Here is a 24,089-nt window from a genome sequence, read left to right on the forward strand (position 1 = left end):
CCCCCCCCGCCAGAGACAGGCTCAGCCCCCCAGCTATGGGCTCAGCCCCCCCCCCATCAGAGACAGGCTCAGGACCCCCCCCGCCAGAGATGGGCTCAGCCCACCCCGCCAGTGACGGGCTCAGCCCCCTGCCAGAGACAGGCTCAGCCCCCCCAGCTACGGGCTCAGACTCCCCCCCCCCCCGTCAGAGACAGGCTCAGACCCCCCCCCCGCCAGAGACGGGCTCAGCCCCCCAGCTATGGGCTCAGCCCCCCCCCCATCAGAGACAGGCTCAGGACCCACCCCCGCCAGAGACGGGCTCAGGCCCCCAGCTATGGACTCAGCCCCCCCCATCAGAGACAGGCTCAGACCTCCCCCCCCGCCAGAGACAGGCTCAGACCCCGCCCCCCCCGCCAGAGATGGGCTCAGGCTCTCGGCACACTCAGGCAGCATCAGTCATGCCAGGGACTCTGGGCGAGCCGTCCCAGTGCCATTTGGACAATGCGTTTTTGAATAAACAGCTGCCGTGGGAGAGCCCCGGAGAGCTCAGCGCTCCCTGTGCGGCCCCGGGACAGGCCGCTGGCCGGACACAAACCAGCCGCGACGGGGCCGGCCGCTCCCCTGGCTGAGAGGGGACGCGGGTCCGGCCGGCCTCGTCCTTACAGAGGGGAGATGGGGCCTGACCTTGAGTTACCGCCCAGGGGTGCAGTCCCAGGGAAGACAAGGCCGCTGGGCACCGGGCACAGAGCCCACGCCCATGCACGCGGACACACGCCCATGCACACGTGCACACACACACGCTGACTGCCGGGTCACACGAGCAAACTGTGCGAACAGTGACTGATGCGGGACGTGGCTTTTGGCCAGGATGCCCCAGCTCCCGCCCAGGCCCTGGCCGGGAACAGTCCTTTGAACCCCACCCAGGGGTTTTCTGTGGCCCCAGGCCCAGCACACGGACCCTGTGGGCTGCGAGTCTCCGTCCCCTGGCCAGTCTGGGTCTCCGCACCTGCCCTGGTGTGCCAGGCGAGCTGCAGAGCACCGTCCCCTCCTGCTTGCGAAGCGGGGCAGGCTGACTTCTTGCTGCCTCAGAGGAGTTGACCTCCACCTCTCCCTAGGGACCCCCTGGGAAACCCACCGCCCTTTAAAACGCTCCCATGGGTTCAAAGGGTCCCGTGAGCTCCCATCAGTCGGGTCTCGTCCTCGGCAACGTCACAGAGCGTCCCCCGGCGCGACAGAGACGCCTGCCTGTGAGCACAACAAACGCCTAAGGTTCACGACGGTTTGTCCAGGACTGGCCACCTGCGCCATCAGCCCCATAGAACAGCCGCCCCCGACATTGGGGCTAAACTGTGACCGATAACAATCCTAAATGACTGCAGCTCTGGCATTCATGAGCAATGCCACAATAACAAAGCCATGTGACCACAGCCCTGGCACACATGAGAGCTGAAGAGCATAAGAACAGCCATATTGGGTCAGACCGATACAGACTAACACGGCTGCTACTCTGAAACCCATCTAGCCCAGTATCCTGTCTGCCGACAATGGCCAGGGCCAGGTGCCCAGAGGGAATGAACAGAACAGGGAATGATCAAGTGATCCATCCCCTGTCGCTCATGCCCAGCTTCTGACAGTCAGAGGCTAAGGACACCCAGATCATGGGGTTGCGTCCCTGCCCATCCTGGCTAATAGCCATTGATAGACCCGTCCTTATCTAGTTCTGTTTTGAACCCTGTTATAGTCTTGGCCTTCACAACATCATCTGGCAAGGAGTTCCACAGGTTAACTGTGTGTTGTGTGAGAAAATATTTCCTTTTGTTTGTCTTAAACCTGCTGCTGATTCATTTCATTGGGTGACCCCTTGTTCTTGTGTTATGAGAAGGAGTAAATAACACTTGATTTGTTTTCTCCACACCCATCATGATTTTATAAACCTCTATCATATCCCCGCTTCATCACTTCTTTCCCAAGTTGAAAAGCCCCAGTCTTTTCAATCTCTCCTCATATGGAAGCCGTTCCATACCCCTAATAATTTTTGTTGCCCTTTTCTGTACCTTTTACAATTCCAATAGATCTTTTTTGAGATGGGGTGACCAGATCTGTGCGCAGTATTCAAGACGTGGGTGTACCATGGAATTATATAGAGGCAGTATGATATTTTCTATTTTGTTATCTATCCCTTTCTTCATGATTTCCAACATTCTGTTCGCTTTTTTGGCTGCCGCTGCACATGGAATGGATGTTTCCACAGAACTCTCCACAATGACTCCAAGATCTCCTTCCTGAGTGGTAACAGCTAATTTAGACCCCATCATTTTGTATACATGGTTAGAATTATGTTTTCCAACATGCGTTGCTTTGCATTTATCAACGCTGAATTTCATCTGCCAGTTTGTTGCCCAATCACCCAGTTTTCAGAGATCTCTTTGTAATTCTTTGCAGTCTGCTTTGGACTTAACTATCTTGAGTACTTTTGTATTGTCTGCAAATTTTGCCACCTCACTGTTTACCCCTTTTTTCAGATCATTTATGAATATGTTGAATGGTGCCGGCTCCAGTACAGACCCCTGGGGGACACCACTAGTTACCTCTCTCCATTCTGAAAACTGACCGTTTATTCTTACCCTTTGTTTCCTGTCTTTTAACCAGTTACCGATCCATGAGAGGACCTTCCCTCTTATCCCATGTCCGCTTACTTTGCTTAAGAGCCTTTGATGAGAGACCTTGTCAAAGGCCTTCTGAAAGTCCAAGTACACTATATCCACTGGATCCCCCTTGTCCACATGCTTGTTGACCCCATCAAAGAATTCTAGTAGATTGGTGAGGCATGATTTCCCCTTACAAAAACTGCTTAAACACAACAACTTGTGTTCATCTAGGCGTCTGATAATTCTGTTCTTGACTAAAGTTTCAGCTAGGTTGCCCGGCACTGAAGTTAGGTTTCCTGGCCTGTAATTGCCAGGATCACCTCTGGAGCCTTTTTAAAAATTGGTGTCACGTTAGCTATTCTCCAGCCATCTGGCACAGAAGCAGATTTAAACGATAGGCTACCCATACCACAGTTCGTCGTTCTGCAACTTCACATCTGAGTTCCTACAGAACTCTTGGGTGATACCATCTGGTGCTGGTGACTTATTGCTGTTTAGTTTATCACTTTGTTCCCAAACCTCCTCTAATGACACCTCAATCTGGGACAGTTCCTCATATTTGTCACCTAACAAGAATGGCTCAGGCGTGGGGATCTCACTCACATCTTCTGCAGTGCAGACCGATGCAAAGGATTCATTTAGCTTTTCTGCAATGGCCTTGTCGTCCTTGAGTGCTCCTTTAGCTCCTCGATTGTCCATCGGCGCCACTGATTGGTTGCCTCGCTTTCTACTTAAAACAATTTTTGCTGTTAGTTTTTGAGTCTTTGGCTAGTTGCTCTTCAAATTCCTTTTTGACCGCCCTAATCATACTTTTACACTTCACTTGCCAGAGTTTATGCTCCTTTCTGTTTTCCTCCCTGGGATTTCACGACCACTTTTAAAGGAGGCCTTTTTGCCTCTCACGGCTTCCTTCCCTTTGTCAGCTAGCCACGGTGGCTCTGTGTTGGGCCTCTTCGTATGGTTTTGCTTTGGGGCACACGTCGAACGGGAGCCGCCCTTCCGGCGTTTTGAAAGTTTGCGAGCAGCTTGCCGCATCTCGGCCTGGGGCTGGCCCTTTCCGTTCCCGGGTTTCCGTGGAGGTCCCCTTTCGGCAATGCCGCGCTCCGGCGGGGCGGCTGTGGAGTCCCCCCCGGGAGGTCGTGTCCCGAGATGGCGGTGGCCGGTCCTGAGCGGGTCGGCTCTCGTCAGCTCCTGGGCCAGATCCTGTTTGTGCTCCCCGGGGCTGACTCCCCCCGCGGGGGCCAGGGCTGGCTGCTCCAAGCCGCAGCCATGGAGCCTCATGGACACTCTGGGTCGCTGGAGCCTTTTCTACCTTTGGGCGACCCTACAATAAACCCTGGGGAGGGCCCTGCGCTCCCTCCCGCTCCCCTGCTCAGGGGCGCTCTGCCTGGCAACTAGTGACGAGTGATGCGGTGATACCTTCTGATTGGTCGCCCGGCCTGAGGGTGAGGGAGGGGAAAGAGAGGAGGCGGGATCTGAGAGAGGCAGGGGGAGGAGGGGCCATGGAGTGGGCGGGGCTGATGGGAGGGAGTGTGGGGGAGAGGACTCCCCCTCCCCCATGCTCCCCTCAGGTGACAGTTGGCCCCTCCTCCCCTCACAGGGGTCGTCGGCGCCTCGCGCTGACTCACCGCCCATTTCCCGCCCTTTCCCCCCCTCCTCCCCGCGTCTGTTCGGCTGACTCTGCCCGGCAACTAGTGACGCATTAAAGGACGACGCTTCTTGATTGGCTGCCCGGCTTTAAAGGGGGGGGAAAAAACCAGGAAAGGAGAACGGATGAGGGGAGGGAGTGGGAAGGGCTAAGGGGGGAGGGAGAGGGAGGGGCTATTGGAAAGGGGGAGGGGCTATTGGAAGGGGGAGGGAGGGGCTAATGGGAGGGGAGGGGCTATTGGCAAGGGGAGGGGCTATTGGCAAGGGGGGGGCGAACGAGCAGGGAGGGAGGCTGGGGGTCCTGCCCTCCCTCCACCCACCCGTCTCTTCCCCCCCTTCTCTCTCCCCGTCCCCTCCCTTCTGTCCCCCTTCTCTGACCCCCCCCCGTTGGGGTCTTGAGGGGTTTGGGGTTCGCAGTGGGGGAGACGTTGGGGGCGGGGCGAGTCATGGACATCGCCAAGACAGTGGGAGGTGGGGAGCGCTGCCGTGCCCCCCCCGCTCCCGTGGGAGCCCCAGGGTCCCCCCAGCCAATGGCTGTCCCCCCAGCCGACGGCCATGTTACTGGCAGAGGGGGTCTGGGGGCGCCCCCACCAGTGACAGGGTGGGGCACCGGTGGGATCCCCCCCACGCCCTCCCCATCCCAGTGTGCGTGGGGAGAAGGGGCCGGCCGGGGGGCCGGGTCTCCGGGGCGGGGGAGACCGTTTGCTCTCGGACAAGGCTAAGGCACAGGTGGGGGTGGTCCCTGGCTGTCCAGATCTTAGGCCCCAGATCAACGGAGCTCTTGAGAAGACAATGGCAGATCCGGACGGGGACACCTAGCCCCCACCGCCCCCCAGAGATCTGCACGTCCTTGCCCCTCCGCGGGGGCCGAGCGGCATTTCCCCAGGACTGGGGAGGTGGGAGAGCTTCAGAGCTCGGGGCACATGCGGGGAGCAGGGGGCCTGCAGGCCCAGATGTCCAGCCTCGGGGGGTGGGGAAGCCATGGGGCTTCCCCTGGAGGAAGAGTGAGACCCCGTGGGGATCTGGCCCCCAATGGGTCCTCCCACCGCCTGCTCCCGAGCTGGGGCCGTAGCCCTGATCCGGTGGGTCTCCGGCCCGCTCCGGAGGGGGGCAGAGACTCAGGAGGGGGTGCTGGGCCCCGTACAGTGCTGGGGTGTCCGTGCTGGGAGCAGCAATACACCCCCTGCCCTTCCTGCTCTCACGTCCTTGAGGTGAGCCTGGGACAGGGCCTGGTTCTGAAACCTGGCGCAAGGGGGGGATCCCCCGTCTGCTCCTGCCCTGACTGGCCCAGGGCTGGGGGGGGGGCACCTCCGAGCAGAGCCAGAGAAATGCAGAAGTTTGCTGAGATGTGTGGCCCGGAGCAGAACCGAGAACATGTGGGTGACCCCAGCCCCGCGTCCTGCTCCCCAGCCCTGCTCCCCAGCCCAGCTCAGGTCCCCTGCCAGGAGGCTATGCCTCTGCTCCTCTCCTGGGCTTGGGGGCCCTGGCTGGTAAGTGGGGACCCCCCACCTGGACCTTTTCGCTACGGGGGGGGGGTAGGGGATGTCATCGTAGGGTCAGAGTGGGGCAGCACCATGCTGGGCTTGTGGGGTGCAGGGGGAGATGGGTTCGGCAGGGAGAGACCTGATGCCAGGGATGAGGGGTGCTCAGGAGACTGGCACTGATTCATCTTGTTCCTCACCCTGCTCCGTCCTCCCCTTTCCTTCCCACCCCCCACCCCCAGCGTCTCTCACCCTCCGGCTGCTCCAAACCATCGTCTTCCCCAGCGCCAGCTCCGCGGACATGGAGCTGAAGGCCCTGCTGGGCGACCTGGAGACCCACTCCCTGGACTGCAGCCCCTGCAAGATCCGCTTCCTGCAGCCCTGGGCCCAGCGGGCCTGACCCCGAAGCAGTGGCAGGACCTGGAGCTGCTGATCCATCGCTACCAGTCCAGCTTCATCCGTCTGATGAACAAAGCGGTTAAGGATGCAGGAGAGGGCTGTGAGTATGGCGCGGTCTGAGGGGGTCACTCCCCAAACCCAGCAGGGAGCTGAGAACTGACACACTCACAGCAGCGACTGAGTGGGTCCTGACAGGGTGACAAATATGATGCCACTTGATTGGCCATTCCCTGACTCCCCCAAGCCAGCCAGTCTCCTGCCTTGGGGCCAGATTGGAGCGGGGACCCCCTAAAGGGGAAAGGCCGTGTATGCCTTTTCTCGCACCACTGAACTAGCCAGTCCCCACACTCTGGGGCCAGTGGCGGATTAGCCAATGGGCAAATGGGGCCCATGCCCAGGGCCCTGGCCAATTGGGGGGCCCCGGAAAAGTGCATGCCCCCACACTCCGACCTGCTCCACCTGCCTGCGCACCCTAGAGGGGAAACACCCCGTGTCCCATTCTCCACCCCACTGAGCCAGTCCCCCAGCTCTGGGGCCAGATTGTAGCCTGCGCACCCTAGAGGGGAAAGGCCCCGTGTCCCATTCTCCACCCCACTGAGCCAGTCCCCCAGCTCTGGGGCCAGATTGTAGCCTGCGCACCCTAGAGGGGAAAGGCCCCGTGTCCCATTCTCCACCCCACTGAGCCAGTCCCCCAGCTCTGGGGCCAGATTGTAGCCTGCGCACCCTAGAGGGGAAAGGCCCCGTGTCCCAGCCCCTGACCCGGCTCGTGGCTACGTGTCCTACCGAAGGCCTTTGTGGAAGGAGCGTGTCGGCTGCTCACGGTGCCACCTGTCCTCCCTGAACGTTGAAAACTGACACCTTTGCGAACCACGAAACACCCAGCCCACGAGCAGGAAATGCAGAGCTAAGATAGTGCCTCCCCCCACAACCCGCGCTGCCCCGGGGCATGGGACAGACCCAGCTCCCTCTGCTCAGCTGCTCAGCCCAGGGTCTGTGCTGGAGCACTAAGGTCCCCCGGGGAGACTTTCTCTCAGGAACCCCTTAACCACCTGCCCCCAAATGAGCACCACAAAGTCCCCCCGGCACCTTGCTGGGGCAGAGCTAGGTGCGTTTCACGACAGCGGGAGAGCCGGCCTGCTTCGTCGACATCCTTGAGGAAGAAATTGAAGAATTAATTGAGAGCCATAGAGAAACATTGACTAATGAAGAGTTAGAGGAACTGACTAAACGGTCTACAGAAGACGAAGATGATGACGATGAACAGGAAGAGCCAGCAAATTGGAATCTTCATCAATTTGCTGACATGTTCCAAGCAGCAAAACACCTGAATGATTTAATTTGTGAATGCGATCCCTCTATGGAACGAAGCCTCAAAATCACACATTGTATTACGGATGATTTGAGACCGTACCAAGAAATGTTTGAGCAGCTCAAGAGACAACAGCGACAGTTGCCAATCACCATGGTTTTCAAGGAAAAACAACCAGCAGCAGACGAGACTACGCAATCAACTTCTCGAGCTGAACCGGAGCCAACCACTTCGTCTACGACTCGCTCTCCGTCACCCAAGCTCTCCGTCACCGCCGTCTCCTGGATCGACATCAAGCCCTGACGACCCCGCAATAGTGTTGTCAGGGAAAGAGGAAGACTAATCATCGGAGTGTGTACAGCACTGTAAAATTATATTTTGCATATGTACTCTTTATTATATAATGTACATTACTGTATACATTATATATTTATACATATTACTGTACAGGGTTGTAGACACAAAACCATGTACAGTATACTGTACTTTATGGCGATTTAAGGGATTTTCAAGAGTAATTTTGACTATACGTGATTTTCGCCTTATGCGCTGATGTTAGAACCTAACCCCTGCGTAAGATGCCACTCCACTGTACTTATAACTTTAAATACAAAAATGATACATGCATCCAGATAGCATAATCATAACCAGCAAATCGTAACCTTTTCATAGACACCTTATTTGACCTCCTTTGTACAAGATTTGGTGCCACTACGGGACCTTGGTTGCAACAATGATCTATATGGTCCCAGTTTGTGTCGATAACGTCACACCCCCAACGCAAAATGGATGCAGGAAGGGATGACACAAACATCACTGACTGCATCCCAAGGGCTCCCCCTCCTTGGTTCTGTCTTACTACAGCAAGTATTGGGTTAGAGGCCGTACCAGTGTACAACAGAAATGATTTATCAAAGTCATGTTCAATAACATGATTGAATCTCTTTACAAACTCAAGGTAAAACTTGGTTAGAAAAACAGTGGATTGGATCTGCTCTTGCAGCATGTAGGTGTCATGTGATCTTGCCAAGAGCTAAAGAACATAGCTACTTTATCCATACAAGCTCTGACAAATGATTGGAACCCAATTAATAGCGAGCCAGTGTAGATCCACCGCGCCTGGCTCAACTGCGTCCCGCTCAACGGAGCCGTCCGCCACAGGAACCGAGACAAGCGTTGCAGGAAGTGCGGCTACTCCAACGAGACCCTGCCCCACGTCCTGTGCAGCTGCAAGCCCCACTCCAGAGCCTGGCAGCTGCGCCACAACGCCATCCAGAACCACCTAGTGAAAGCCATTGCACCAAGCCTGGGGGAGGTCGCTGTGAACTGCACCATCCCCGGCACTGACAGCCTGCTGCAACCCGATGTGGTTGTCACCGACGAGGCCCAGAAAAAGATCATCCTCATCGACATCACGGTCCCCTTCGAGAATAGGACCCCGGCCTTCCGAGAAGCCCGAGCTCGGAAACTGGAAAAATACGCCCCTCTGGCTGACACCCTGAGAGCAAAGGGCTACGAGGTGCAGCTGGATGCCCTGATCGTCGGAGCCCTGGGCACTTGGGACCCCTGCAACGAGCGTGTGCTGCGGACCTGCGGGATCAGTCGACGCTACGCACGGCTCATGCGGCGCCTCATGGTCTCGGACACCATCCGATGGTCCAGGGACATCTACATCGAGCACATCACCGGCCACCGACAGTACCAGGAGGAGTGAGCCGGTACGACATCGTGCACCCACTATGGGAAAGGGACTGAGAGCCTTTCCCCATTGGACCGTATGAACTGGAACCGTAAACCCACTGAACATTAAATCCCACCAAATGAGGGTAGACCCATCCCCACCATCGTATCCACTCACTATACTCCACACCTGAACATAGCTGTTATGTGGATAACTTACCCCCATATCGCAATGTCTGTACTCTGACCGGTTAAACTTTTACCCCCAGTCGGGGAGATTGCAGATTATTATGTAATCCTTACTCCACCAGCTCCTAAATCGAATTTCGCACCCCTTGATAATCTGTACCTTATCCCCTTGACAACCAGAAACTTCTATGCTTGAACTCTGTACCGTTTCTTATTTCAACATTATCTTAATAACATTAATGTAGTCCATAGTACAGGGATCTTGGCATTTAGCCGGGAAAGCAATGTGGTGGTGTGCAATATGCAAGTGTCCATCTACAATCATGTTTGTTCTGCCACGCCTTTGGCCCAACGCCATTGGGGTTTGGGCCCTTTAGGGTTACCCTGTGGCTTCCCTTTGCAAAATTAAGTTCTCTCTTTCCTCCTTGCCCTGAAGGATCAAACCCTGATTTCTCTTGCTTAACAGAATCCATTGGGTGTGCTCTCTGTGCTAACAGCTATTAGCAAGTCTTTCTCCCTCTGTCAGCCAGGTAATGTTCATCAACACACCCACTAGCCTCTTTACTGGTTTTCAGGTTCTCAACTGTTACCAATTCCAAGGCTGGACTCTGTCTTAAAGAGATACCATCCATTTTCACTGGCATGTTAGATGCAAGGTTCTGTTGTCCTTCCATTACCAACCTCTGCTTCCACATGGTATTATACGTTAAGTCCACTGAGAGACTACAAGTCAGATCCCAAGTGTTGAGAGGTGAGAGTTGACCTGCCCTTCCCTGCATTCTCCAGAGATTAACTGCCCAGCTGTTCTGCTCTGCAGACTCAGCTCCCCAGTCTTCCCTCTGAACCTGGGCCACATACTGTTCACTCACAGAACCAGCATGGAGACATTCCTCCCTCAACAACCTGGTCTCCCCAACAAGCTGGCCAAACACAGCCACTTGGTTATAGGACTGTTTAACTTTCTAAACAGCTTTCACCCCATCTGAGACCTCCTCAAAGCTATCCACACTGGATCCTTCAACAGGAAAGTCAGTGGATCCATTCACAACAGAACATTTCTGGCTGTTAGGAACTGAAACTTCCTTGATTAAATCACTTTCACACCCTTCAGCTGCAGCAAACTGCTTGCAAAAGTACCATGAGGATTATTTTCCTTAGGAGCTTCTTCGAGCAACAATTCACCCCTCACAGAAATTCTGCCCTTACCCTCTTCACCTCAGGCTTGCCCTAAAGGAATATTTTTCTGAGCAACAACAGACTCTTTCTGGGTCTCACTTACATCCAGAATCACCTCTGGCCCATCCAGATGATTTTTACACCACCTCCTTTCAGGCAAGCTCATAGACTTACTAGATAAAAGGTTAGAGGTACCCTCTTTCCCTCTGCAACTTTCCTCCTTGTTGCAAGTTTCCACACTGTTAGTGGGTAACTCAACCAAATCACCTTCATGCTCTCCTTGTGCCCTGGTTAGGATCTCACCCTGATTAGACAGAGTTGCGACACCCTTTCCCAACAACACACAAGCAACAGGCAAAATACAAGAACCAGAATTGTCTGGTCTCTGGGATTTTACATAGACACTAACTGGATGTGACCTAGTTACAGGGCCATTCTCCTGAGCAGACACAAACTTAGGACCATTCCCTTTCTGGGCTTTAGCTGTATCCAGAACCAACTCTGAGACAACTGCACGACCCTCAACCATCACAGGCTGAAAGGCCCGTTCTGTTTGCTCCACAGACCAAGAAGAGCCGGACACACTTTCTCCTTTACCAGACACACAGCTTGGGATCTCATTCCCTTTGTCCCAGCACACAAGGCTGGTCACAGACAACTGCTTGGAGATCAGGGTAGCTCCCTCCACAGGCAAGTCAATACCCCTGACAGACACAGGCACGTTTCCTTCCCTGTCCCAATTCTCCACCCAGCTAACAGGTAAGGTCCAGGGACACTCCTCTTCCACTCTCCTCTCCTTCCCGCCCTGCTGACTAGACACAGCCATCAGCTCACAAGGCTGCCTAGGCTCCTCCAAAATTTCCTTGTCCTCCTCTCCCTCATCCCAGCACCCAGGGCTGGTTCCAGACAAATACTGGGAAAGTGGGGCAGCTTCCTTTCCACGTAACCTGCTGTTCTCCACACTACACGGAGCTACTTCCAGCAAACCACAGTCACCCTTTTGAGGTTCACTTTTACAAGCTGTACTTGCCCACAATCCACCACCCATCAAAAATCTCCCCTTTCCTTCCTCAGTTAGGGCTTCACCCTGACCATCCACTTTAATCTGCTCCTGGGAAACATTGTCCTGACCAATGAGATCTTTCTATGCTTGATCTAATTCCAGATTCACTTCTGAGACATTAGACAGACATTCAGAAACTTCATTCACAGACAAACAGCTATTTGCCTCCTTTCCCAGGTTAGAGTCACCCTCTCCCTGGCCGTAGCAAAACTGGTTCAACACAGACAACTGCTCAGGATAATACAACATGCCAACATTGATAGAAACTGGACTTTCAAGGGGATAGTTTCTGCTGTTGTTCCCTTGCTTTTTTGACCTGGAGCTGAAGTCTGGCAGTTTCTTGTTGCATCTCTTGAACCCTCTCCTCAGCAGCCAGCAGTTCCATACGCCCCCTACGAGCCCTTTCCTCCCTTTCAGCACCTTCCTTCTGGCTTATGGTTACTGATCTTTAACCAACAATACCAAAATTCAAATTTGGATAGCGTGGGGTTCTGATCCAGAGCTTAATTGACCTGGTTCTGTGGATCCAGCACGACTACGCCCTTGTAACAATGCGGCCTTTGGCGGGACACAACTGAGAGTATTGTTGGGGTCCCAGGGCATGGCCACTAGGTAAGCCGAGGGGATGGAAGGCCATGAGTGCTGAGGCAGTCTCTTTGCTCAACCCCCCTTCACAGAATTCAGTCCTGGCTGGCCTGAGAAAGCCCTTGCACTCCCAACATAATGCTGCAGCTGCAGACAGAGCTGTTCTGTGCAGGTTTAGCTGGTGCCACGTTAGGATAACGGCAGGAACCAGCTACAAGGCCATAACCGCTTATTTGCCTCGTTAATCACAAGGCTAAGCAGGCTGTGCTGTTGTTTTGAATTGCTAAAATGCTCATTAAAGGTTGCTGGAAAAAGTATTGTTGTAACCCATGTAAGGCGAAGCAGTTTACTTGGCTGATGTGTAATGCAACAGAGATGAGGAGTAGAAAGGTATGTGACTCTGCCGGCTCCGTGGGCAGGATTTGAGATTCTGTTCTCCCTGCACCTTCTTTGGAGCTCCAAATAAACCGTTCTGCTTCTCCACCCCGTTGTGTTTATTGGGTGACGCACACCGGGCAGCGAACCCCTGCTGCCGCTTGCCTCTGGCACTGGGTGCCGGCAACAGTATCAATTCAGGACAAATCGCTTAGAGCAGGGCACAGGTCCAAGTCGCCAGGAGAGGGGCCAATGCCCACGCTTGGGCTGGTGTCGCCCCTTCAGGCCCTGGACTCCCCTGGTCCAACGTCCTGGTAGCCCCTGGAAGGAGAGAGCAGAGGGGATGGGTTAGGGGGTGTAACGGTCCCACCCCCACCCCTGAGAGGGAGAGGACTCACCTGCGTCTGCTCCTCCACAGCACCGCGGCCACGGCGGCTACGGCCAGAGCCCCCAGGGTGATGCCCACGGCCAGGCCGGGGCCCCAGCCCCTGCTGTGCCCTGTAAAACAGGGGGTGCCATGCTGGGAACGGGGACAGGAGTATGGGCCCTGGTCCCTCCGCCTCTCCCGCAGTCCCCCCCAGCCACCCGACCCACTGCCCTCAGCCCCCCTGACCGTGTTCCCTCAGCCTCCCCCGCAATCCCACCCCTTTCTCCCCCCACCTTCCCACCTCCTCAAGTTCTGCTCCCCCATCCCAGTCCTGTCCCGTCCCCCTCAGCTCCTCCATCCTGCTCCCCCTGGTCCATCCCCACAACCCTCACTCACCCCTCTGCTTCCCTCCGCCCGAATCCCGCTGCCTGGACCCACCCCCGTCCCACTCAGGACGTGCAGGAAAAGCCCCCAGAGACCACGACCGCACCCCCCTGGGGACGTGCCCCTACCCCAGGGGATCAGCAGGCTCTGGCCCCCCAGGCTGCTGTGCTCCACCCGGCAGGCGTAGCTGTGCCCGTCGCCTGGCTCCACGGCCAGGGAGCTGCGCAGCTGGTAGGTCAGGTCCGCGTTGGGCAGGATCCCGCTGGAGCTCACCCGCCCGCCCGGCCCCACCTCCTCCCCGTCCTGCAGCCAGGCCACGCGGATGGGCCGGGGGTAGAAACCGGTGACCCGGCAAACCAGCAGTAACGGCGCGGGGGTCCCGGCTGGGGAAGGCGCTCGGGCAAACACCACGGCGACCGGCCGCTCTGAGACAGGGGGAGAGAGACGGAGCGGGGGAGAGGGGACGATTCAGTCTGAGCCTCAGGGACTCACTAGCCAAGCCCAGCTCCATCCCCCGGGGTCAGGCGTTGGCCCCACTGTGCTGGCCAGGCCCCAATTCTGTCCCCTGCAGTTACCAGTGGTGAGGGAATCCCCCTTCACTTCCTGTCCTAAACGGCTGTGCAGTGCAGCTATGAAATGGCTACGGTGCTCCACCCCAGCTATAGCTGCATTTGTACACCAGGCAAGGGGTCCCTGGATAAACGGCCCCCTGCCCCACCCCAGAGGTGGCTGCATCTCAGTCCAAGGTGAGGGATCTTTGTACAAACAGCCCCCATGCCCAACCTCAGAGATGGCTGCATAGGAGCACTGGGTGCGGGATCTCTGTATAAACAGCAAACACACCCCACCCCAGAGGTGGCTGCATGGCAGCGAGTGGTGTCCAGCCTCACCTTGCCTCTCCAGAGACTCTTTCCCATGCTGGACAAAGCTCTTGATCTGATTGACACACGTCATTCTCAGGAGAAACTGAAGCGTGATGGCTGTGCTCTTATCCAGGTTGAGAAGGTCCTGGGCGTAGAGCGCCAGCTTGTCCCCCTGCCGAGCGACCCATTTGCCTGCGTCCGCGTCGAAGCTGATAAAGTCCTCCCCATTCACTCCGGTGTCATCGAATCCCCTCGAGGTGCCGTTGGGGTGCAGCTCGCAGCCGAGGGAGGCCGGGGTAATGAAGGGGTCTGGAACAGGAAGGGCAGGGGGATGAGGAGGGGCATCTGGAGGTCCCAGGAGGGGGCAGAAATAGAGAGATGGGGGAGCAAAGACATAATGTCAGGTGCCATGAGGATGTTGGGCCACACGTGGGCAGTGGGATTGTGGGGCGGCCCTGGCTGGAGTTAAGGGTAAGTTGCAGTTTCTCTTTGTCACGGAGTCCCTGGGCAATGCTCTGGAACGGCTCCCCATGAAGCCAGTCAGGACTCTGGGGCAGTCGCCTTCCTGTGAGCAGCCTGTCTTCAGGACACACAGCTCACCCGGCTTCCACCTTCCTGGGTCTGACCTCAGAGCAAAACAGTAAGACTCACACAGGCTCACATACAACATAACAATGACAGGTTTCAGAGTATCAGCCGTGTTAGTCTGTATCTACAAAAAGAAAAGGAGGACTTGTGGCACCTTAGAGACTAACCAATTTATTTGAGCATAAGCTTTCGTGAGCTACAGCTCACTTCATTGGATGCATACTGTGGAAAATACAGTGGGGAGATTTATATACACAGAGAACATGAAACAATGGGGGTTACCATATACACTGTAAGCAGAGTGACCAGGTAAGGTGAGCTATTACCAGCAGGAGAGCGGGGTGTGGGGAGAGAAAACCTTTTGAAGTGATAAACACCCATTTTTTCATGGTCTGTGTGTATAAAAACCTCCTCACTGCATTTTCCACTTTATGCATCCGATGAAGTGAGCTGTAGCTCACGAAAGCTTATGCTCAAATAAATTGGTTAGTCTCTAAGGTGCCACAAGTCCTCCTTTTCTTTTTGCGGATACAGACTAACACGGCTGCTACTCTGAAACCTGTTGCAAAATTGGCACCCTTAAATCTCAAAGGGATTGAAGTGTTCTCCTACAGGTTTTTGAATGTTATGATTCCTGATGTCTGATTTGTGTCCATTTATTCTTTTACGTAGAGACTGTCCAGTTTGCCCAATGTACATGGCAGAGGGGCATTGCTGGCACATGATGGCGTAGATCACATTGGTGGATGTGCAGGTCAACGAGCCTCTGATAGTGTGGCTGATGTGATTAGGCCCTATGATGGTGTCCCCTGAATAGATATGTGGACACAGTTGGCAACGGGCTTTGTTGCAAGGATAAGTTCCTGGGTTAGTGGTTCTGTTGTGTGGTGTGTGGTTGCTGGTGAGTATTTGCTTCAGGTTGGGGGGCTGTCTGTAAGCGAGGACTGGCCTGTCTCCCAAGATCTGTGAGAGTGATGGGTCGTCCTTCAGGATAGGTTGTAGATCCTTGATGATGCGTTGGAGGGGTTTTAGTTGGGGGCTGAAGGTGACGGCTAGTGGCGTTCTGCTATTATCTTTGTTGGGCCTGTCCTGTAGTAGGTGACTTCTGGGAACTCTTCTGGCTCTGTCAATTTGTTTCTTCACTTCAGCAGGTGGGTATTGTAGTTGTAAGAATGCTTGATAGAGATCTTGTAGGTGTTTGTCTCTGTCTGAGGGGTTGGAGCAAATGCGGTTGTATCGTAGAGCTCGGCTGTAGACAATGGATCGTGTGGTGTGTCCTGGATGAAAGCTGGAGGCATGTAGGTAGGAATAGTCAGTAGGTCAGTAGGTTTCCGGTACAGGGTGGTGTTTATGTGACCATCGCTTATTAGCACAGTAGTGTCCAGGAAATGGACCACTTGTGTGGATTGGTCTAGGCTGAGGTTGATGGTGGGATGGAAATTGTTGAAATCATGGTGGAATTCCTCAAGGGCCTCCTTCCCGTGGGTCCAGATGATGAAGAGGTCATCAATGTAGCGCAAGTAGAGTAGGGGCGTTAGGGGACGAGAGCTGAGGAAGCGTTGTTCTAAGTCAGCCATAAAAATGTTGGCATACTGTGGGGCCATGCGGGTACCCATAGCAGTGCCGCTGATCTGAAGGTATACATTGTCCCCAAATGTGAAATAGTTATGGATGAGGACAAAGTCACAACGTTCAGCCACCAGGTTTGCCGTGACGTTATCGGGGATAGTGTTCCTGGAGGCTTGGAGTCCATCTTTGTGTGAAATGATTGTGTAGAGGGCTTCTACATCCATAGTGGCCAGGATGGTGTTTTCAGGAAGATCACCCATGGATTGTAGTTTCCTCAGGAAGTCAGTGGTGTCTCGAAGATAGCTGGGAGCGCTGGGAGCGTAGGGCCTGAGGAGAGAGTCTACATAGCCAGACAATCCTGCTGTCAGGGTGCCAATGCCTGAGATGATGGGGAGTCCAGGATTTCCAGGTTTATGGATCTTGGGTAGCAGATAGAATACCCCTGGTCGGGGTTCCTAGGCATGTGTCTGCACAGGTCTGTGCCTGTGCTTTTTCAGGGAGTTTCTTGAGCATATGGTGTAGTTTCTTTTGGTAATCCTCAGTGGGATCAGAGGGTAATGGCCTGTAGAATGTGGAGTCTAGAAACAGTCCACAGGTTATAGTCCAATGTCCATATTCAGGGTGACTCCAGTCAGTGACTGGGGATCTCAATCCTTATGGCTTAAGGTTTCCCCCTCTTGAACCCCAAAACAGATCTGAGATGAAGAAGGATCGGGTCCCGGGGTCTTTATACATTTCCTGCAGCCTTTTGGCCTGAGAAAACAATTGGCTTAACTTTCCTCCTCCCAAACATCCTGGCAATTAGCCCAGGGTCATTTCTCCATTAAACAGTTCAGACACAGGTTATCACAACCTTCCCAGAGACATAGAGACAATCTTACTAGTTCCCTCCAGTGTCTTCCTAAATATTAATATGCCTTTTTGATCTTTGGATCAAAGCCACAGCCATAGACAAGACTTGTTTGCTGACATCACAAGACCTGAGCACGCAGCTCCCCTTCTCTCTCTAACCATGCCGGCTGCATTGCAAACCTCTCTTCATTTCCAGATCTTCCTAACCAGTCTTTACAGTTCAGCCCTGGGTCACGTCAGTCTGTGAGTTAATAACTCTTTCTGGCCCTGTCACCCGTCAATGAGATATGATATTACACGCAGAATGTCACGTTCACATGTCTCCCGGCATGGAGATTGAACTGAGCAGGGTCACCTTAGCCAGTGACCTGGGGAAGTTCAGGCCTCCCTCTCCGGGACAAAGCACCACTCTCACCTCATAATCCTGGAAGGACAGACTCCACCTCAGGAGCTTGGCATTGGCCCCTCTCATCTGGTTCAGCTGTGACAGGGCGAGTGGTCCCTGTACACAGTCAAGTGGCCCCAAAGAGATCCGGCTGCAGCCTGTTAAGAGCCCACCCAGGGCCTTCTCTATGGCCGCATAGCCCTGCTCCCAGGGCAGCAGCTTCCTGCTCAGGGACATGATGGGGTGTTTCTCCCCCATTGCATTGGCCTGCCTCAGCACCGCACCCAGCCCTGTGTGGGGGGTATTGCAGGGATCCCCAGGGCTGCGGTCTAAGCTCCCTGCCCTCCCCACCTGTCACGGAGTCCCTGGGCAATGCTCTGGAACTGCTCCCCATGAAGCCAGTCAGGACTCTGGGGCAGTCGCCTTCCTGTGAGCAGCCTGTCTGCAGGACACACAGCTCACCCGGCTTCCACCTTCCTGGGTCTGACCTCGGAGCATTCAGCCTCCTCTGCCCCTCCGTGTGCTTCCCACAGTGAGTCCGCACAGGCGGGGTCCTGGGGAAGCCAGAGGGTCCTGCCCCTCAACTCCGCAGTCAGACGGGACTCTCAGCCAGCCAGTAAAACAGAAGGTTTATTAGACGACAGGAACATGGTCTGAAACAGAGCTTGTAGGTGCAGAGAACAGGACCCCTCAGCTGGGTCCATTTTGGGGGGCAGTGAGCCAGACAACCCCGTCTGCCCTTCTCTCCATGTCCCAGCCAGCCCCAAACTGAAACTCCCTCCAGCCCCTCCTCCTCTGGGCTTTGTTCCTTTCCCGGGCCAGGAGGTCACCGGATTCCTTTGTTCTCCAACATTTTAGCTCTCACCTTGCAGGGGGGAAGGGCCCAGGCCATCAGTTGCCAGGAAACAGGGTGTTGGCCATTCTCTGTGTCCAGACCCCTGCCCACACCTGCCCTCTAGGGCTCTGCAGTGATCATACACCCTTACTCCACCCCCTAGATACTTAAGAACTTCATAGGGGAAACTGAGGCACCCCCACACTATTCAGAGGAAACATTAAGAACAGTCCCACTTCGTCACACCCCCTGAAGGACTTGACTGTGAAGTCCTGGTTGTACCCACAAGCTCTGTTTATGACTGTGTTCCCATTGTCCAATAAACCTTCTGTTTTACTGGCTGGCTGAGAATCCCAGGAATCACAGTGAATCCCAGGAAGAGGGGTGCAGGGCCCGGACTCCCCCACACTCCATAATACCTGTCCACAGCCCAGCGTTCCTCAGTGACCCTACAATAACAACCCAGCCTGTCCACAGCCCAGCATTCCTCAGTGACCCTACAATAACACCCCAGCCTGTCCACAGCCCAGGGCTGGCCCCATTGCCCCAGGGCGGCGCTAGGGGCTGGGCTGCAGGGAGCGGGGCGGGGGGCAGCAGGGGGCTCTGCCCGGGCAGGCAGGGCTGGCCTGATGCCCCATTGTGGCGCGGGGGCTTTGCTGGGAGCAGCGGTACCGCAGGCTGGAGGAGATGGAGGGGGCGTCTCACACACACCATGGCCGCAAAAAGGTGCGCAGCATCCCAGCTGGTTGTCGGCAGGAGGGAGCTCTCCTGCCGACAAAAAACATCCACCCCCAGGAGCAGCAGTGGCTTTGTCGGCAGGAGCACTATTCACAACCGCACGCTTCCTCAGGAAAACTCTTGTCCTTCGGGAGTGTGTTTTTAACACCGCTAAACGACAAAAGATTTGCGGACAAAGTGCCAATGTGGACAGAGGCTGAGTCTGCCGGGGACAGGGCCTGGTTCTGATCTTGCTGCCGGGATCCCCCTCCCGCGCTGCCCCCGCTCCCCGACTCCCTCTGCCCTGATTGGCTTGGGGCTGGCAGCCGTGGGGACAGCGCTGAGAAAGCACAGAGAAAAAGAGAAGTTGTCGTAGAGGCGTGTAGGATGCGGAGGAACTGAAAGCACATGGGGATCCTGGGCCCCACGTCCCGCTGCCCTGACATCTGCCAGAGCCCGAATCCCCCTTCCCCTGCCAGGATGCTGCTCTCTTTGCTGCTTCTCTCCTGGGAATGGGGGGCCCGGGCTGGTAAGTGGAGACCCCTCCTGCCCTTTCTGCTACCAGGGATGCATGTGAATGGTGTAATACTAGGGGCAGGGTGGGGAAGTACCATGCTGGGCTAGTGACTCTTGCTGCGGGAGTAGGACGGGGGAGACAGGTTAGGGATCAGCAGGGAGACCCCGGAGTGCAGGATTGTTTAAGGGACAGAGACTCATTAATCTCTCTCCCCACCCACTTTGTCCTCCTCTTCTTCCCTGCCTCAGCCTCCCCTCCTCTCCCGCCAGCGTCTGTCACCCTGCGGCTGCTCCAGATCAATGTCTTCCACAACGCCAGCTCCACGGACATGGAGGGGATGGCCCTGCTGGGCGACCTGGAGACCCACTCCATGGTCTGCAGCACCTGCCAGATCCGCTTCCTGCAGCCCTGGGCCCAGCGGGGCCTGACCCCGAAGGAGTGGCAGGACCTGGAGCTGCTGATCCATCACTACCTGTTCAACTTCAACCGTACTGTGAACAGGATAGCTCAGCAGCAGGGAATGGCCTGTGAGTACGAAGCGGGGTGCTGGGAACTGACACACTCACCACAGCCACTGAGCGTGTCCCTGGGGGCAAGACAGCCAGTCCCTGGCCCGTAGGCTGTTTGGAGCCGGCGTCCCTCAGAGGGGAAACACCCGTACCCCATTCCCCACCCCAGAGTCAGCCAGCCAGGTCTGGGGCCAGATTGTAGCTTGAACTTCCTAGAGGGGAAAGGCCCCACGTCCCACTCCCTGAGCCGAGGCTCCGGGTCTTTCCTGACATGTAGCCTGACGCTTTGAAAGCAGGTCATTTGGGCGGGGGTCTGTATCTCAGGAACCCCGTGACCGAGGAACCCCAAATTTGCACCACAAACTCTGCCTCAGGCACCAATTTAACGCAGTGATTTTCAAGCCAATCTGACTGCACGTGAAAAATCAGTTTGAAACAGAAACTGCAATTTACCCTTAACTCCAGCCAGGGCCACCCCACAATCCTGCTGCCCTTGTATGGCCCAACCTCCTCATGGCACCTGACATTATGTCTTTACTAACCCCGTCTCTCTATTTCTGCCCCCTCCTGGGACCTCCAGATGCCCCTCCTCATCCCCCTGCCCTTCCTGTTTCAGACCCCTTCATTACCCAGGGCTCCCTCGGCTGCGAGCTGCACCCCAACGGCACCTCGAGGGGATTCGATGACACCGGAGTGAATGGGGAGGACTTTATCAGCTTCGACGCGGACGCAGGCAAATGGGTCGCTTGGCAGGGGGACAAGCTGGCGCTCTACGCCCAGGACCTTCTCAACCTGGATAAGAGCACAGCCATCACGCTTCAGTTTCTCCTGAGAATGACGTGTGTCAATCAGATCAAGAGCTTTGTCCAGCATGGGAAAGAGTCTCTGGAGAGGCAAGGTGAGGCTGGACACCACTCGCTGCCATGCAGCCACCTCTGGGGTGGGGTGTATTTGCTGTTTATACAGAGATCCCGCACCCAGTGCTCCTATGCAGCCATCTCTGAGGCTGGGCATGGGGGCTGTTTGTACAAAGATCCCTCACCTTGGACTGAGATGCAGCCACCTCTGGGGTGGGGCAGGGGGCCGTTTATCCAGGGACCCCTTGCCTGGTGTACAAATGCAGCTATAGCTGGGGTGGAGCACCGTAGCCATTTCATAGCCGCACTGCACAGCCGTTTAGGACAGGAAGTGAAGGGGGATTCCCTCACCACTGGTAACTGCAGGGGACAGAATTGGGGCCTGGCCAGGACAGCGGGGCCAACGCCTGACCCCGGGGGATGGAGCTGGGTTTGGCTAGTGAGTCCCTGAGGCTCAGACTGAATCGTCCCCTCTCCCCCGCCCCGTCTCTCTCCCCCTGTCTCAGAGCGGCCGGTCGCCGTGGTGTTTGCCCGAGCGCCTCCCCAAGCCGGGACCCCCGCGCCGTTACTGCTGGTTTGCCGGGTCACCGGTTTCTACCCCCGGCCCATCCGCGTGGCCTGGCTGCAGGACGGGGAGGAGGTGGGGCCGGGCGGGCGGGTGAGCTCCAGCGGGATCCTGCCCAACGCGGACCTGACCTACCAGCTGCGCAGCTCCCTGGCCGTGGAGCCGGGCGACGGGCACAGCTACGCCTGCCGGGTGGAGCACAGCAGCCTGGGGGGCCAGAGCCTGCTGATCCCCTGGGGTAGGTGCACGTCTCCAGGGGGGTGCGGTTGTGGTCTCTGGGGGCTTTTCCTGCACGTCCTGAGTGGGACAGGGTGGTTCCAGGCAACGGGACTGGGATGAAGGGAGGCAGAGGGGTGAGTGAGGGTTGTGGGGATGAACCAGGGGGAGCAGGATGGAGGAGCTGAGGGGAATGGTACAAGATTGGGATGGGGGAGCAGGACTAGAGTGGGGGGAAGAGGAGGGGTTGGGAAGGTGGGAGGAGAGGGGGAGGGACTGCAGGAGAGGTGGAGGGACCCGGGCCCATACTCCTGTCCCCGTTCCCAGCATGGCACCCCCTGTTTTACAGGGCACAGCAGGGGCTGGGGCCCCGGCCTGGCCGTGGGCATCACCCTTGGGGCTCTGGCCGTAGCTGCCGTGGCCGTGGTGCTGTGGAGGAGCAGACGCAGGTGAGTCCTCTCCCTCTCGGGGGTGGAGGTGGGACTGTTACACCCCCTAACCCATCCCCTCTGCTCTCTCCTTCCAGGGGCTACCAGGACGTTAGACCAGGGGAGTCCAGGGCCTAAGGGCGGCACCGGCCCAGGTGTGGGCATTGGCCCGTGTCCTGGGGACATGGACCTTGGAGCTGGATTCGTGCCCGGCTCCAGAGCTGAGGGCCCCGAGGGCAGGACTGGATCGGGGCCCTGGGAGGTCTGAAAAACTGGGTTTTTTACCCGCAAAAGCTTATCCCCAAATAAATCTGTTAGTCTTTAAGGTGCCACCGGACTCCTTGTTGTTTTTGTGGATACAGACTAACATGGCTACCCCTTGATACTCCTCCCTCTGGGACGTTCAGGGGACGTTGGACACTTGGGGGAGCTGTGGGATCGCTGGGATCCAGGAGCCGCATGGAGCCGGCGCTGGCCTGTGCCATTCAATAAACCCTTCAGGGAGGGGCTGCCCAGCGGGTCCCACCAGGGGCTGTAGGAGCCAGGGCCTGGGTGCAGGGGTCAGACACGGCTACATACACCAAGGCGGTGGGTGTGGGTGGGGGCATGGGAACCAGAAGGGTCCTGGCAGGGTGTCCAGGCTGGGCTGGGGTGCCCGGGTAGCAAGTGGGTTGCCCATGGGACATAGGCCCAGCTACCCACAGGGAGCCTGACAACACTACGCCCCCCAGGGCGCCGGGGAGGCAGCTGGCTGGGCTGGGCTGAGAGCTCCTGGGGGCAGGGCCCCTCCAGAGCTGGGTGCGAGGGACCCAGGCTCCAGGGGTAGGTTCTGTGTTTTTGTTCTGCGTCTGGGCAGCACCGAGCCCAAGGGGGTCGTGGGCACGACCGGGCTCCTCGGCCCTGCGGTAATACAGCAATAATAATAGTCCTGGCTGGGGAGGGGGAGTGGGCTCGAGTGGTGGGAGTGGGGGCTATTCAGGACTCCTGGGTTCTATCCTGAGCTCTGGGAGGGGAGTGGGGTCTCGTGAGTTCAAGCAGGGGGCAGGCTAGTCAGGACTTCTGGGTTCTACCCCAGTCTGGGGGTGGGGGTGGGGGGGGAATTCCCCCCACGGGGCCCGGTCTGTGCCCTTAATATGTAGCGTTGCTCCATGTCCCCTGCCCAAACCCGGCCTCCCCCAATGGCACCACCTTCTGGGAGGGGGCTGGGTCCAGTGGGTTAGGACAGGGGGGCTGGGAGCCAGGACTCCTGGGTTCTCACCCCAGTGTAGGAGGGGAGTGGGGTGTAGCCGGTTAGAGCAGTGGTGAGTGCGCTGATCAGCCTGTTACCAGGTAGAACAGCAGCCCAGAGCCACACCAAGAGATGGACAAAGTCACACCCAGCCCGAAACTGAAACCAACCCCCCAGCAGGCTCCCTCCTGGAGCCTCTGTCCACTTGCCGGGCAGAGGTGTTACCTCCTCCATCCCCCTCCCGGCTCAGGTGACAGGCTCTCAGGTCTCCGGTCCCCAGGGAACATTCCCAGGTCAACACTCCCCCCTCCCTGCTGCCTCACAACAGGCCGGGTTGTCATTGTAGGGTCGCTGGGGAGCGCTGGGCGGTGGATAGGCTGGGGTGTTATTGTAGGGTTGCAGGGGAGCGCTGGGCCGTGGACGGGCTGGGGTGTTATTGTAGGGTCGCAGGGGAGCGCTGGGCGGTGGACGGGATGGGTGTTATTGTAGGGTCTCTCGGGAGCGCTGGGCGGTGGACGGGCTGGGGTGTCATTGTAGGGTCGCTGGGGAGCGCTGGGCGGTGGACAGGCTGGGGTGTTACTGTAGGGTCGCAGGGGAGCGCTGGGCGGTGGACGGGCTGGGGTGTTACTGTAGGGTCGCAGGGGAGCGCTGGGCGGTGGACGGGCTGGGGTGTTATTG

General features: G+C 56.7%; 2 protein-coding genes across 5 annotated transcripts; one reads left to right on the forward strand and one right to left on the reverse strand.

The window, feature by feature from the left end:
- Positions 1-7,954: 7,954 nt before the first annotated feature.
- LOC311531055 (antigen-presenting glycoprotein CD1d-like) lies at positions 7,955-17,797 on the reverse strand (the record flags this gene model as incomplete). The annotated part of the gene is made up of 5 exons (XM_084648111.1): positions 7,955-12,852; positions 12,930-13,029; positions 13,411-13,707; positions 14,173-14,454; positions 17,713-17,797. 5 exons carry the CDS (start codon positions 17,795-17,797, stop codon positions 12,813-12,815), a joined length of 804 nt encoding a protein of 267 aa, XP_084504237.1. The 3' UTR covers positions 7,955-12,812.
- A 1,591-nt stretch (positions 17,798-19,388) lies between these two features.
- On the forward strand, positions 19,389-22,628 carry LOC311530161 (antigen-presenting glycoprotein CD1d-like). 4 transcript variants are annotated; one of them, XM_084646597.1, is made up of 6 exons: positions 19,393-19,620; positions 19,857-20,135; positions 20,698-21,015; positions 21,481-21,777; positions 22,105-22,204; positions 22,282-22,622. In XM_084646597.1, the coding sequence occupies exons 1-6, from the start codon at positions 19,500-19,502 to the stop codon at positions 22,319-22,321; spliced, it is 1,155 nt and encodes a 384-aa protein (XP_084502723.1). In that variant the 5' UTR covers positions 19,393-19,499; the 3' UTR covers positions 22,322-22,622. The 4 variants fall into 4 exon arrangements, with proteins under 4 accessions (XP_084502722.1, XP_084502724.1, XP_084502723.1 ...); XM_084646599.1 differs by having other exon boundaries at positions 19,398-19,620; positions 20,734-21,015; positions 22,282-22,614; XM_084646596.1 differs by lacking the exon at positions 22,105-22,204 and having other exon boundaries at positions 19,389-19,620; positions 22,282-22,628.
- The last annotated feature ends 1,461 nt before the right edge of the window (positions 22,629-24,089 follow it).

Source organism: Lepidochelys olivacea, assembly GCF_965140295.1.
Source record: "Lepidochelys olivacea isolate rLepOli2 genome assembly, chromosome: 14".
Classification (NCBI taxonomy): Eukaryota; Metazoa; Chordata; order Testudines; family Cheloniidae; genus Lepidochelys; species Lepidochelys olivacea.

Excerpts from the sequence above, each read along its gene's own strand:
- LOC311530161 (XM_084646596.1), top strand. The coding sequence starts at position 19,500 with ATGGGGATCCTGGGCCCCACGTCCCGCTGCCCTGACATCTGCCAGAGC. Across the intron at positions 19,621-19,856 it reads GGAATGGGGGGCCCGGGCTG|CCTCCCCTCCTCTCCCGCCA; the intron begins GTAAGTGGAGAC and ends TCCCTGCCTCAG. Across the intron at positions 21,016-21,480 it reads AGAGTCTCTGGAGAGGCAAG|AGCGGCCGGTCGCCGTGGTG; the intron begins GTGAGGCTGGAC and ends CCCCTGTCTCAG.